The sequence below is a fragment of the Tyto alba genome, unplaced genomic scaffold, assembly GCF_018691265.1.
Source record: "Tyto alba isolate M040663 unplaced genomic scaffold, T.alba_DEE_v4.0 Super-Scaffold_1, whole genome shotgun sequence".
NCBI lineage: Eukaryota > Metazoa > Chordata > Aves > Strigiformes > Tytonidae > Tyto > Tyto alba.
Genome location: NW_024881261.1, coordinates 3,858,710 through 3,871,939, shown reverse-complemented (window position 1 = coordinate 3,871,939; position 13,230 = coordinate 3,858,710). Strand labels below are relative to the sequence as shown.

The 13,230-nt window shown below is 41.4% G+C and overlaps 1 protein-coding gene across 2 annotated transcripts; it reads left to right on the top strand.

Annotated features, from left to right (window-relative positions):
• The first annotated feature begins 31 nt into the window (after positions 1-31).
• LOC104365324 (BRCA2 and CDKN1A interacting protein) lies at positions 32-13,183 on the top strand. 2 transcript variants are annotated; one of them, XM_032988747.2, is made up of 7 exons: positions 32-223; positions 3,344-3,418; positions 4,116-4,196; positions 5,841-5,933; positions 6,474-6,661; positions 7,995-8,172; positions 12,763-13,183. In XM_032988747.2, the coding sequence occupies exons 1-7, from the start codon at positions 89-91 to the stop codon at positions 12,931-12,933; spliced, it is 921 nt and encodes a 306-aa protein (XP_032844638.2). In that variant the 5' UTR covers positions 32-88; the 3' UTR covers positions 12,934-13,183. The 2 variants fall into 2 exon arrangements, with proteins under 2 accessions (XP_032844638.2, XP_042647821.1); XM_042791887.1 differs by lacking the exon at positions 32-223 and adding an exon at positions 1,647-1,690.
• The last annotated feature ends 47 nt before the right edge of the window (positions 13,184-13,230 follow it).

Sequence of the window (13,230 nt, the reverse complement as noted above, 5' to 3'; positions counted from 1 at the left end):
GCGGCCCCGGGCGGGCACGGCGCCTGCCCGAGTCGGCTCCCTCCGCCGCGGCCCTTCCGGCTGCGGAGCGCCTGCGCGCAGGGGCAGCATGGCCACGCCGGCCAAGCGGCGGGCACCGCCGCAGCCCTGCGCCGAGGAGCCGGGATCGGGATCGGAGCCGGAGTCGGACTCTGAGGAAGAGGAGGAGGAAGAGGAGGAGGAGGAGGAGGAAGGGATCGATGAGGTGAGCGGGGCCCTCCCGGCGCTGGCGCGGGGCCTGGCCTGCTCTCCCCTCCCCTCCCGGCCCTTGCCGCCGCCATCCCCAGCCCTCGGTCCTCCGCTCTGCAGCCGCTAAAATAAGTTACAAAGCGATGGAAACGATCAGCCGGGCTCACGGAGCCGCGGCCGGGAGCTGCTGGGGAGGGGGGGCTGTAAACCCCCTTGCGTGGCACCCGTGGGGCCGTGGGTTCCTGTGGTGAAGCGAAGGTGACACGGCAGTGTGTGTCCGTAATCGGTGATGTAAAGTGCGTTCGGTTAATCGGTGTGGAGACTTTTACTTTTTGTTTGTTTGATTGGTTGGTTTTTCTCTTTTTTAAAATGTTGGAATCCCGGAGGCCGCAGTCAGTCGTACAGACTTGGCCCTTGCGTGTAGCCTGTCGATTGGAGGCAGCGCCTCAAAAACTATGCTTTTGACACAGAAGTTTTGCTCTAATTTCCTTTTTTTGTATAAGAAAGGTAGAATAAAAAAAGAAAAAAAAAAAAAAAAGAGAGCAAAGAAAACCCCATACTTCCCAGAAATAAAATTTTAATTTATTCTCTGAGCTCTCTTTACATGTCTGCACCTGGACATACGTGAAATTACATTATTTAGTTATGAAACACAATACTGAGGGAGGAGTCTCTAGGAAAGGAAGAAATATACATTGATTTTGAACTCCTATTAAAATCTTTGGATAGTAAGGTAATGTGTCATTTTCACAGGGCTTAAAAGAGTCAAATAATAAAAGTATGGGTTTTAACTCATATTTAAAATAAAATATTTTGGTAACTTGATTGTCTTCATTAGAATCACTTTGAGTTAATCTTAGATGAGGCTTTAGTTAGCTTATGTTAGCAAAGAAAAAAAAACAAACCCTACCTTTCTTAAAAGCTATGTAATGGTAAAAAGTGTAGGTTTAATTGTGCTACCAGTCATATTAACATGATCAAAGAGCACATTTACCATTTTCTAGAAGTGTGTGTCACATCAGATAGGTACTGACTTAGTTTGAGCTAACATATGTTTATAAAGTTCTTGACTAGCACTGCTAGTACTTTGCGCACTGCTCGGTGTTTGTAAACTGATACAAAATGTTGCACTAGTTAGCCATTAAAGCTAATGGCAATAATTCTTGTTTTTTTTTCTTTAATTTTTAAAGTACACAGCACGATGTAGGTAGGACAGCAGGTTTTACTGTGGTGTTTGTGGATGAAGTTTCTTGAGTCTTCAGTAACAGGAGTTTTGAGGATAGTTTCTGTATGTCCTGCACTGGTGTGCCCTACTGAGTTTTATTTGCGATTATGCACTGGACAAAATTTGTAATATAACGCTTCTTTTAATTTAGTAGTTCAGCTTTTGAGGATAATATATCACTATTACATCTCTTTCAGTTTGGAAGTCTTGCTATAAAGATATAATGAGTTTCCCTTGATTCTTATGCAAGACATCGAGGTGTGCATTGCTAATATTAAAGAAATGTACTGAACATTTGTAACTATACAAACTTAGAAATTTGTAGAAACATATACTTAAAGGATATTTGTTTCTCTGTAATTCTCAGCATTTTTATTTTTGCCATATTAGCCTTTCCCTTCGTCTCTTACCACTTCAGGTGAAAAAAGGAAAATCTCTTCCTTTATGTAGTCATTCTGTGAATCTGAGAGCAACAGTAAGATTGCCAGGCAGGACCTGGTTGCTGAGAAGGAGCTTTGCTCACTGCTGTATTGTATGTAGCAGAGTGTTGTTGCATATAACAGCTTGTTTTGCAGGCTCTTGCTTTGCTTTAGATGCAACGCAGGGGGAAGAGAATAAGCACACAGTAGCAAGGCAGGACACGGCAAAACATATGAGGAGGTTTTATTTGCTTTTTTCTTTTTTTAACAGATGAAAGACGGAGGATTTGTAAACTCTCTCATACAAGGCTGTTATTCTGGCTAGTGAAGCAAGACCAGTGCTAGAACATCTAGTGCTCCCGTGGTTTATATCAGTTTTTTGGCTATGATTTGCACAGTATTCAGAACCGCTGTACACTGTGTTTTGTTCAGAATTGACTGACTTAATCATTCAGTGAGATCCTTGAATTTGAAAGCAGTCAGAAAGTTCCTGAATGCCAGGAGTGAATGCTCTACACACAAAAGATACAGTCTGTTTTCTTATATAGGTAGCTTCTCAAGTAAATAAAGTGCTCTCAGTTACCTCTATAGAGCTTCCTTGCTTTACTAGACCATAGAAGAACATCTGATCATGTCTCCTGATTTTTGTTACCCCCCCGAGGGGTTGTATACCTCTATTTTTGCATTGTAAACAGGCTTTATAATCCCACTGGACAATAAAGACCATGACCTTGATACGGGATTGGAAAGATTGATGAGTCTTAATTGGTGACAAAAGTAAGACTTAGTTGTTTAGATTATTCAGAAAGTGGAATCCAAACCAACAATTAAAAGGCAAAGTAAATTTGGATGATCTTGGTAGTTCACGGAAGAATAGGCAGGCAAGACGACCTTGGCAGGCAGTACTGTTAATATAGAATACCAGTAAAAACGTTTGGTAGGTGCACAGCATTTGTTCTGGAAGGAGAAGCAGGAGTTCACATTCTGTTTTTGCTGTGACTGGGTCTCATCATGTGCCTGCTGAACAGACTTCCAGAGTGGGGTTAATGATACCATTAGGGTATGAGGAAATAGCAGAAGTATGGTTCTGGATGTAATTGTTTAAATGTCTGCAGCAATCTTCATCTTTAGCCAAGGCATTACACTCCAATCCTGCAGTTTTAGGAGTTTAACTGCCTGGATCAATCCTCTCCACAGTAAGAGTCTATGTGGCTACGATAAACATAATTGTGTGAACCAGATTGCAGGAACAAAGCATTAAAGGTTTGTTCACAACAGTTTGTAAGTCAGTTTTAAAAAGTTACTTTCACAGATGCTCGCTGAAAATTACCGAAGAAATGGTAACTGTAACAATTGCTGAGATTACTGAAAGATGGAAGTTTAACTTCTGATGTTGACCATTACTTGTCTTCATGTTTCTTATAGTTTAGCTTTGTTTTCATATAGCTTCTTGCCAGGTATTTTTCATCACCTCTATTTTGCTTCTTCATAGGAAGTGAATATTGAATTTGAAGCACATTCCATATCAGACAATGACTATAATGGGATAAAGAAATTACTACAACAGGTACTTTGACATCTTGTTACCTGGGTTATACCCACTGATAAAAAGAGTTATGCAAAGTCATCAGTTCACATTATCTGTATAGATTCATAGTATTACTGTCCTTCCGTTCATGAAGATTAAATAATTACAGCCACAGTGAACATGTGTTTCCTAAGTCATGGTTTCAAGAATTTTACCCATTGAACTGTAGAGCTGTTCTTGCACAGTTTTTGTATAATCTTCTCATCTTCATTGTGTTAGTTGCTACCCAGAAAACCTGGTTCAATGTTAATCAGCTTCCTGGGTTGGTGGTTTTGTTTTTGTTTTTGTTTTTGTTTTTTTTGCAAATTACAGCCCCTAAAAAACAGAAAAACAACTGATGTCTCTGTTTGATGTGGCAGCTTCCAGTCTTCTTTTGGCTGTTTCTGTTGGAAACCTATGCTCAACAAGTATTCAGATCATACCAAACTCAAAAGGATACCAGATATGCAAAATGCCAGTTTGCAGAGGGTCAAGGAGTGAGCAATTCAAGAAGCTGATTTTTAGTCTTTACAATATTATATGAAAAGAAGTTAAATAAACAGTCTCAGTAGAAATTAAAAATGGAACAGATTATTGCATAACAAATTAGAGAAATTACTGACTTGATTTTCAACTAAGTGGCTTGTGATAATTCATCAGGCCTAAAACTCCTTAATCCTTGTTTCTTCTTTTCCAGTTGTTTCTAAAAGCTCCTGTTAACACTGCTGAACTAACTGATATAATAATACAACAGAATCATATTGGAAGTATTATCAAGGTAAGGCAATTTACATTTGGAAATTAAGTACAGTACTTTTTTTGTTGAAATGACATAACAGACTTTCAGAAGGGGATCCTCTCTTTGCAATTGGTATGCTTTTTGTCTTTGAGAATAATTCATGGAATCATGGGAAAGGACCTCAAAGCCCCCCCAGTGGCACCCCCTGCCCCGGGCAGGGCCCCCTTCCCCCAGCCCAGGGGGCTCCCAGCCCCGTCCAACCTGGCCTTGAACCCTTCCAGGGAGGGGGCAGCCACAGCTGCTCTGGGCACCCTGGGCCAGCGCCTCACCCCCCGCACAGGGAACAATTTCTGCCTTAGAGCTCACCTAAATCTGCCCTCTGCCAGCTTAAAACCATCCCCCCTCATCCTATCCCTACACCCCCTGATCCAGAGTCCCCCCCCACCTCTCCTGTCCCCCCTTTAAGCCCTGGGAGGCCGCTCGAAGGTCTCCCCAGAGCCTTCTCTCTCAGCCCGGCCCCCCAGGGGAGCTGCTCCAGCCCCCCCAGCATCTCCGTGGCCTCCTCTGGCCCCGCTCGAGCAGCTCCGTGTCCTTCTGCTGTTGGGGGCCCCCGAGCTGGCCCCAGCACTGCAGGGGGGTCTCCCCAGAGCGGAGCAGAGGGGGAGAATCCCCCCCCTGGCCCTGCTGCCCCCCCTGCTCTGGCTGCAGCCCAGGGCATGGGTGGGTGTATATGGTATATAATTCTTCTGTGGGAGATGAAATTTTCCATACCTGCTTTCAACCAAACAAGGAATTTGATTTATTATTTTGGTTGGTTTCTTTTTACATATGGAAGGCGTTTCACTTTTCTCTCTGAATTTTGGTGTAGTAGAGCAATAATGCTGAAAATGCTATGGAGAAGGTTGGTACCATCCTGCATTCAGTTTCCTTTTGTGCAGCATTCTTTGGGCATAGGAAAGGACCCTGAAGTGAGTCCTGAACAAGTTCTGCTCTGGCAGTGGAGCGCTGCAGAGGCTCCTGAGTTTTGGCTAAGGAAGCTGTTCAGTACTGTGTGGTGCTCAAGGTTTCATGGCCACGTTGCTTTCAAACCCAAACAAGCTGCCCCCACAGCACAGTTGTGCTGTTGTACCACGTTGCATGGTATCATTGCTACACGTTGCCTTTTTGTCCCATGCCAACAGTTTTTCCACCCAAATTTAATATGATCCTTATATTACAACTGCATGACCCCCGGTTCTTTCCCCACGTTTTTCACTGCGGAGTTTTATTGAGCTTTTTGTTTCACTCTCTGTCAAAGCTCTATAGCTGTATGGTTTTTAAGACTTTGCAGGTTTATTTCCCTACATTAGAAACTGAAGAAAATTGGTTTTGCTTAAGATATTGCCATGCCTTGTACCGAGATGCTGCTTATTATATGTGAGCTATCAAATTTTAATGCCTTTCAAAAGATCCTGCTGTAGAAGATACATGACCTGGCTGTCTGTATAGCTGGCTCTAAGTACACAGGGACATTCGATGATGTGGCACTTTCATAACCGTAACCACCATTCGTAGGTTGTGTGTTTGCACAGATTACCTAGATGCTTGCCGTCTGCCAAGCATCTTCTGGAAAGAAAAACATTTTTGCTGCAGAGTGGAAATAGCACGTCAACACAAGTTGTTGCATTTTCTTTCATTACACAGCAAGCAGAAGTCGAAGAAGACAGTAGTGACGATGATGAAGATGATGACGAAGTCTTTGGTTTTATAAGCTGCTTAAACTTAACAGAAAGGAAGGTTGGTATTCCTCATTAATGTCTAGACAAGAATAGGTGAGACTGCGTCCTGCTTTGCTGCCTGGTATAACAAGCCTAAACAGCTGGATCAGGATTTTGAGTTCCACCATAGAGGACTGTGGCCTTAGAAGTTGCACATCACTTAGCTTTCTTTTGGACCTAGTCCTGTGTAACTTGCTGAAGATCAAACATAAAACAAAGAATGTAATAGAGAGTTAAAACTAGGTCTAATAGTAGTTCCAGGGTAACTGAGCTGTCAGCCTCTTCCATTTCTTCACTTTAATCTTTCGCAGCTTTTGAGTTTTGCTGTTGAATGTACTTGTGTTGCAGCTCCTAGCTGCCTTCCTATCAGTTAAGAACCCTTTTTTGCCCTCAGCTTCAGGGTTGGTAAATAATTTCAGAGAAATTGTACAGTGCTTTAGAGACTACTTAAGGAAATTACCAGTAGGGCTGTAGAATATTCCCTTGAAGTTCACATTCACAGTTTTCCTGTGTAAATAATTATTCTATAATGTAAAGAAAATAAACCTTTTAATTCTAGGGTACACAGTGTGCTGAACAAATCAAAGAGCTGATTCTAAGTCGGTGTGAGAAGAACTGTGAACAGCACATAGTTGAACAACTGAATAAGCTCCTAAATGACAGTACTAAGCCAGTGGGTCTCATACTGAGTGAAAGATTCATTAACGTACCACCACAGATTGCTCTGCCCATGCACCAGCAGCTTCAGTAAGTTTGTTTGTTTGTTTGTTTTTTTGACATGATGTTGAATAGTACTTTTTCTTCATATTTTTTGAGAAATCTTATATATAAAGTACTATGTTAAAAGGGGTGATACTTTAGATATAAGTAAGATGTGAACAGAAAAAAATTTCATCTCATATAAGGTCTTCAGATAATTTTCAAAGTCTTTAAACTTTAAGATAGAGGAACTCATTTAAGAATATGTGCTGTTCTACTGCAGAATTAGCTGTGTATACATTGTAGTTTATCTTTGTATTGCAGATTATTTTCATATTGATCTAGGAAAATTTAAAAATGAGAACTTTTTATAGCATGCTGGTAACGAGCAACTCGGATGTTTCTGCTCATGTATTAATGTCTGGCTCTGGAATGGAAGATTCGAACTGAGGGACAGGTTTATGAGGTGGATGAGTTCTGGCCCATGAAAACAATATGCAGTGTTTTGATTAGTTTCAAGTAAATTAGTGAAGCAGGTTAGGTGTTGCTTGATGTCTGCCAATTCATGGAATTATATCATAGGATGGGTGACAGTAAGTAAATTAATCTGCTGAGATACAGCATTATATTGTTTTAGTGCCATGTTGAGAACCAGGAAATTATGTTGGATAAGGAAATTCAGTAAACAAACAAAGATTTTTTTTTTTTCCCCCCTTCTGTTTTTTTCTTCTTTTCTCTCATGTGAGGTGAGATTAGAAGTCAGATTATGTTGATGGCTGTCATGGCTCATTTAAACAATAAAATAGACCTTTAAGGATTACTACTATGATATGAAAGAAAATGTGTAGATAGGGTTGGTCAGGAAGGTTTTTATGGAAAGAAATGAGGTGCTTGAAGGCTTAGCTTTGAGGTTTACTGCTAGCACTTGTCACAACTCAAATTCAGATCTTGGCCTCTTTGTCTTAAAGGTTTTGGAGTGTTGCAGGGACAACACATTTAACACGAGGGTGGGCAAGAGTGGTTTCTGGCTCTTCAGTTATAGTTCCTCATGGAAGTGAGTGTGATGTATTTTCAGGAGAGTTGCACTTAAAATCCTTTCACAGACTCTCTACCATAAACAATATTCTCCATAAAAAGGGTTCTATTGTGAGGTGTGGAAAGACAACCATATTTTTATTGTTTTAAAGTGCAAATAGTATGGTTAAGCACTAGGAATGCGTATGCAAAATTTATTTTCCGAGGCACTCATAAAAGAATAGGCTGTAATGTGAATATCCTTTCTATACTAACACATTATAAGGCTTACACACTTGTTGAGAGTTTGAATTTTGTATGTAAACATATCTTTAAATTGTATGTGTAAATATTTATTTACCTTTAGGAAAGAGTTGACTGAGGCACAGAAAACAAACAAACCTTGTGGAAAGTGCCACTACTATCTTCTTATCAGCAAGACCTTTACAGAAGCCACAAAGAACAATTCTAAGAGGAATGAGAGGAGAAATCAGCAAAAGGAGGAATTAATGTTTGCAAATGCAGAGGAAGAATTCTTTTATGAGGTAATATATGTGATTCTTTAATTTAAAATCTTTGGTTTTCTTTACGTATCAGCAAATAAAGGTGTTTCACCTAAATTCAAGGGAGGCTTTTAAAAAGAAATGGTAACATATCTTTTAAATGAAACCCAGCTTTTTTTAGAGTAGTGTCAAGAGATGAGCAAGCAACCTATATTTTTGTGTTTTGAACACAACACCTTTTGTATTTAGAGACTCATGGAGAGGTGTGCCATCCATAGATTCAAATGATTAAATTAATCCTCTGTGTCAGCATGAATTTACTAATATTTGTATCAGGTCACAATTAACCTGACTATAAAATGGTATGGTATAGACTGACTATGGCCATGTTACTACCTGATAGGATCTCCAGTGCCACGAGGATAATGGAAGAATTCAAAGCGTATCTGAAATAAGAAGAGACTTTAGAGGAAAGACGAGGTGTTACTTTGCCATGAGGCCAGTGTCTTGGCCTCAGAGAATTAACAAACTTCATCTCTTCACTCATACAACAGTGCTGAAGCGATTGACTTGAATGTAAAAATTGTCAGACTTGTTGAAATACTGTGGATGGAATGTCCACGTTTTCAAGATGAACAAATGGTAATTGGATACTGAATTTAGCAGGGTGGCTCAGGCCTTCTGAGTTTACAAAAGTTTGAGATTCCTTTTGTTTGGGGAACAGTGAGGTTGTCTCCTTTAATCTGAATAATAAGAATTGTGAAAGACTTGTAAAATCGCTGTCAGCTAAACAGAGAAGACTGACGGTGGGGGTGTGAACTGCAAGAAGCGCAGGTTAGCTTGAATATCTGTCAGTGAGATTCAAGCTAACATGATTTACATCACAAATGTTCAAGAGTGGCAGCTCAAACAACAGGTAGTAACTTGCAAGAGTGCTCTAACTCAATCAGGTGTTGCAGCTTTTAGCACTTAGAAGAAGATTCAAAAAAATGCAGAGGAATCTCTGTTGTTAGAGACTCGGTCAGCATCTGCAATGCATGTTAATACTGGATTAATGTTAATACTGGGTGGTCGCACTCAGAGAGTTGTGGTCAACAGCTCGATGTCCAAGTGCAGAGCAGTGATGAGTGCCGTTCCTCAGGGGTCGGTGTTGGGCCCGGTGCTGTGTAACATCTTTGTTGGTGACAGGGACAGTGGGATCAATGCACCCTCAGCAAGTTCACCAATGACCCCGAGCTGTGTGGTGCGGGGATATGGGGGAGGGCAGGGATGGCATCCAGAGGGACATGGACAGGCTGGAGAAGGGGTCCCAGGCAAACCTCATGGAGTTCAGCAAGGCCAAGTGCGAGGTCCTGCCCGTGGGTCGAGGCAATCCCCAGCACAAACCCAGGCTGGGCGAGGGGCGGCTGGAGAGCAGCCCCAAGGAGAGGGACTGGGGGGGTTGGTGGGGGGAAAACTGCCCGTGAGGCAGCCCCGTGCGCTGGCAGCCCAGAACCCACCCGTGCCCTGGGCTGCAGCCAGAGCAGGGGGGGCAGCAGGGCCAGGGGGGGGATTCTCCCCCTCTGCTCCGCTCTGGGGAGACCCCCCTGCAGTGCTGGGGCCAGCTCGGGGGCCCCCAACAGCAGAAGGACCCGGAGCTGCTCGAGCGGGGCCAGAGGAGGCCACGGAGATGCTGGGGGGGCTGGAGCAGCTCCCCTGGGGGGGCGGGCTGAGAGAGTTGGGGGGTTCAGCCTGGAGAAGAGAAGGCTCCGGGGAGCCCTTCGAGCGGCCTCCCAGGGCTTAAAGGGGGGAGAGGAGAGGGGGGGGGGGACTCTGGGTCAGGGGGTGTGGGGGTAGGACGAGGGGGGACGGTTTTAAACTGCCAGAGGGCAGATTTAGGTGAGCTCTAAGGCAGAAATTGTTCCCTGTGCGGGGGGTGAGGCGCTGGCCCAGGGTGCCCAGAGCAGCTGTGGCTGCCCCCTCCCTGGAAGGGTTCAAGGCCAGGTTGGACGGGGCTGGGAGCCCCCTGGGCTGGGGGAAGCGGGCCCTGCCCGGGGCAGGGGGGGGCACTGGGGGGGGCTTTAAGGTCCCTTCCAACCAAAACCGTTCTGTGGTCTCTTTTCTTTGCCCCTACATAGTTATTCCTGTATCAGAAAAAAACATCTGTTGAGGCAATGTCTAAATCTGGTAATGCAGTTCAATGCATTTCTCCAATATCTCATCTCAAGAAGTTTAACAGATGCGAATCTTTGAATTTGTGTCAGTGTTGCTATTATGCCAAAAGCCAATTTATTCGTTTACTTTCAGATACCTGTTACTGTCAAAAAATGCTCAGAATAAAAAACTTCTGAAGATCCAGAGAAGTAGCTATCACTTCACTTTTTTTGTCTCTATTCTACTCAGGACAAGTATATTATTAATAAGTACTAAAATACTGAGATGAAAGTATTGCTTCCTATTTCCTCATACAACCTTCCTACACAATTCAGCTGGTTCCAAGCCAAATCAAGCGAGGGGAAGATGCAGGGAATTAAATTAAAAATGTACTTTGAAATGTAAAGACGTTTTCATTGTTCTCTTTTTATTTCTGAAAAGCTTTAAAAGTATTATTCCACAATATTGTTGCTTTGTCAAGAAACCATTATTTTTAATTTCTGGTAGTGCCTACAGCATAAAGTACTTACATGTACATCATATGGTTAATGGCAGAGGTTCCTGTATGTGATCATTTATAACATTCTTTATGAGAGGCTATGATACACTGTAATTTTATTTCTTGGGAAGAAGAAAAATGTAAGCAGGTGAATTCACTGTTAGCTATAGGGAATACTCCTGTAGCCTCTGTGCAGTAACAAGTTTGGGATATGCTTTTTGTGTTCCTGCCACAGCAGCTTTACCAGCTGAACTGGAACTCGGTGTAAAAATGTTATTGAAAAACTGAAGGGGAGAAGTTTGTGATGCCCATGTGTCCACGGGTTTTATGTTCTAGAAGGCCTGCTTTGTATTTATCTCTGTTTTGTTATTTTGAGTGGCATTTTAAAAACAAATTGTGTGCTTGTATCTAAATTGCAATACTTCTCAACTCAAGTGGATAGACTCGAACTGAACATGCTTTTCTTTTTAACAGTCTTTCTAGTGTTTTTAACAAATTCATTTGAAACATTATGGGGGATATTAGATTAAGTGGGTCCCTGTGCTTAGTAATGTATATGTGTTAAATTAGTGTTGGAGTGTATATCCTCCCTGATCACACATAACATTAATTAGATTGCCATAAAACAGTATTAAATGTGGTGAGGCAGACGCTTAGAGCCATATAAAACAGAGAGAAGCCGTTTTGCACTTGTCAGTTCCCTGTGCTTTATTCTGTTCCTTAACATGTTATCGAGGGAGCAAAAGAAAAGCTCTATTATAACCAGACTCAGAATTGATTAAAGTTTTAGGGCCTTCATTGCTCAGATTGTTTGTTCTTGTGCAAAGCCACTCAATTAATGTGATCTTTTTTCCAAAATTAAATGCACAACCTTGAAATACTGTTGATAAATAGCAAACCTAAAAGGAGACCGGATCTTAACTTTCCCTGCAAAGGGAAGAGGATAGGGAAGTTGTTCTATTTAGGAGTTCAGTTCGTATTTCTTAATCTGACTTGTGTGGAACTAGAATCATTTGTTAGGTAAGATTTTCTTACCCATCAGAAACTTTAGGAAAGCTAATAGAAAGGAACTGTTTTATCTGTATGCAGTATATATCACCGAAAAGAAATAATACATGTTGTGGACACCTACCTCTCTGAAGAAGAATCCTTTATAAATATGTCTTTCAGTGGCTCCAGCCTTCTAGAGGCATTCCAAGAGCTTTTTGAAATTCTGCTCAGGATTCATATTAGTGCCCATGTCCTTAATACTTAATTTCTACCGGCAGTATGAAAGAGGCGGTTACTGTACCACATCTTCTTACAGATATGCTGATTTTTAGGACTGAGTTTTAGAATAGGCCAGGAAGAGTGCAGAGCCTGTTTGTTGCTACAAACCTTCCAGATGTTGCCCACACCAAGTTATCATCTTCAATGCAGGCTCTATTCTACCAGAAGTCTCTCGCTGTTGTTTTTATCTGGGTGATTTGCATGTTTTTTATTTTTATTATATTTTATTTTATATTAGCTGATCTGCTAATTCTCAGAATTTCACAGCTAGTGGTTTGCTCTTCTTCCAGGGTTGAAGGTCTGTTAAGAGCCTGATGTTATTGGTCAAGGATTCCTGCTAGTTGGCACAACTAAGGGTTGATGTTTCTTAATGTGGTAGTATGGAATGAGATGTGTCTTAAAACCATCAAGACTGAGGCACAGTAACCACGTAAAGGGTGCATTGATTTTGGGGTTTTCTCTTGTCTTTTTTTTTTTCTCTGATACCAAACTATAATGATAACAGCCATTTTAGAATTCAATATGAATTATAAATTCTGTGAAAAATGATTTAAAACCTTGAATAGTGGATGTTCTTGTAGTTTTTTTGGTGGATCTTTTGGAAAGTAATAAAGTAGCTTCTTAATAAGCATGTGCATAATAGGGTCATTAATTTTACTTTGTTTAGATGTTGCATTATCTTCATGCTAATTAAAAATTTTAATCCTAATGCATTTATTTCTGTTGTTTAGAAAGCCTTTCTGAAGTTCAGCTACTCTGTGCAAGAGGAGAGTGACACCTGTTTGGGTGGCAGATGGTCCTTTGATGATGCACCCATGAAACCTTTGCGGACTGTTACGATAGTTCCAGCTGATGGAATTAATGTAATTATGGATAAACTCAAAGACTATCTCTCACTCTGAACTTTCCTATAAACACCATTTTTTGTCAAGCAGCCGTGCTGAACTAGGACTTCACAATGTTTTCAGAAGACTGCTACTGAATTAATGGTTTTGTACTGCTCAAATGCTTCCTCTGTACACTTAGAAGACAAGTAGGTGATACAATTAAAAATATCCATCAAATTAATATTTTAAAATATTATATCTTATTATACTTTGGTATCATCATTAAGCAGTCAATAAAAAACCCAGTGTTACAAGAAAACATGAAGATCTGCTCAATATTTTTTTAACCAAAACTAAATAGTGTATTTTTGC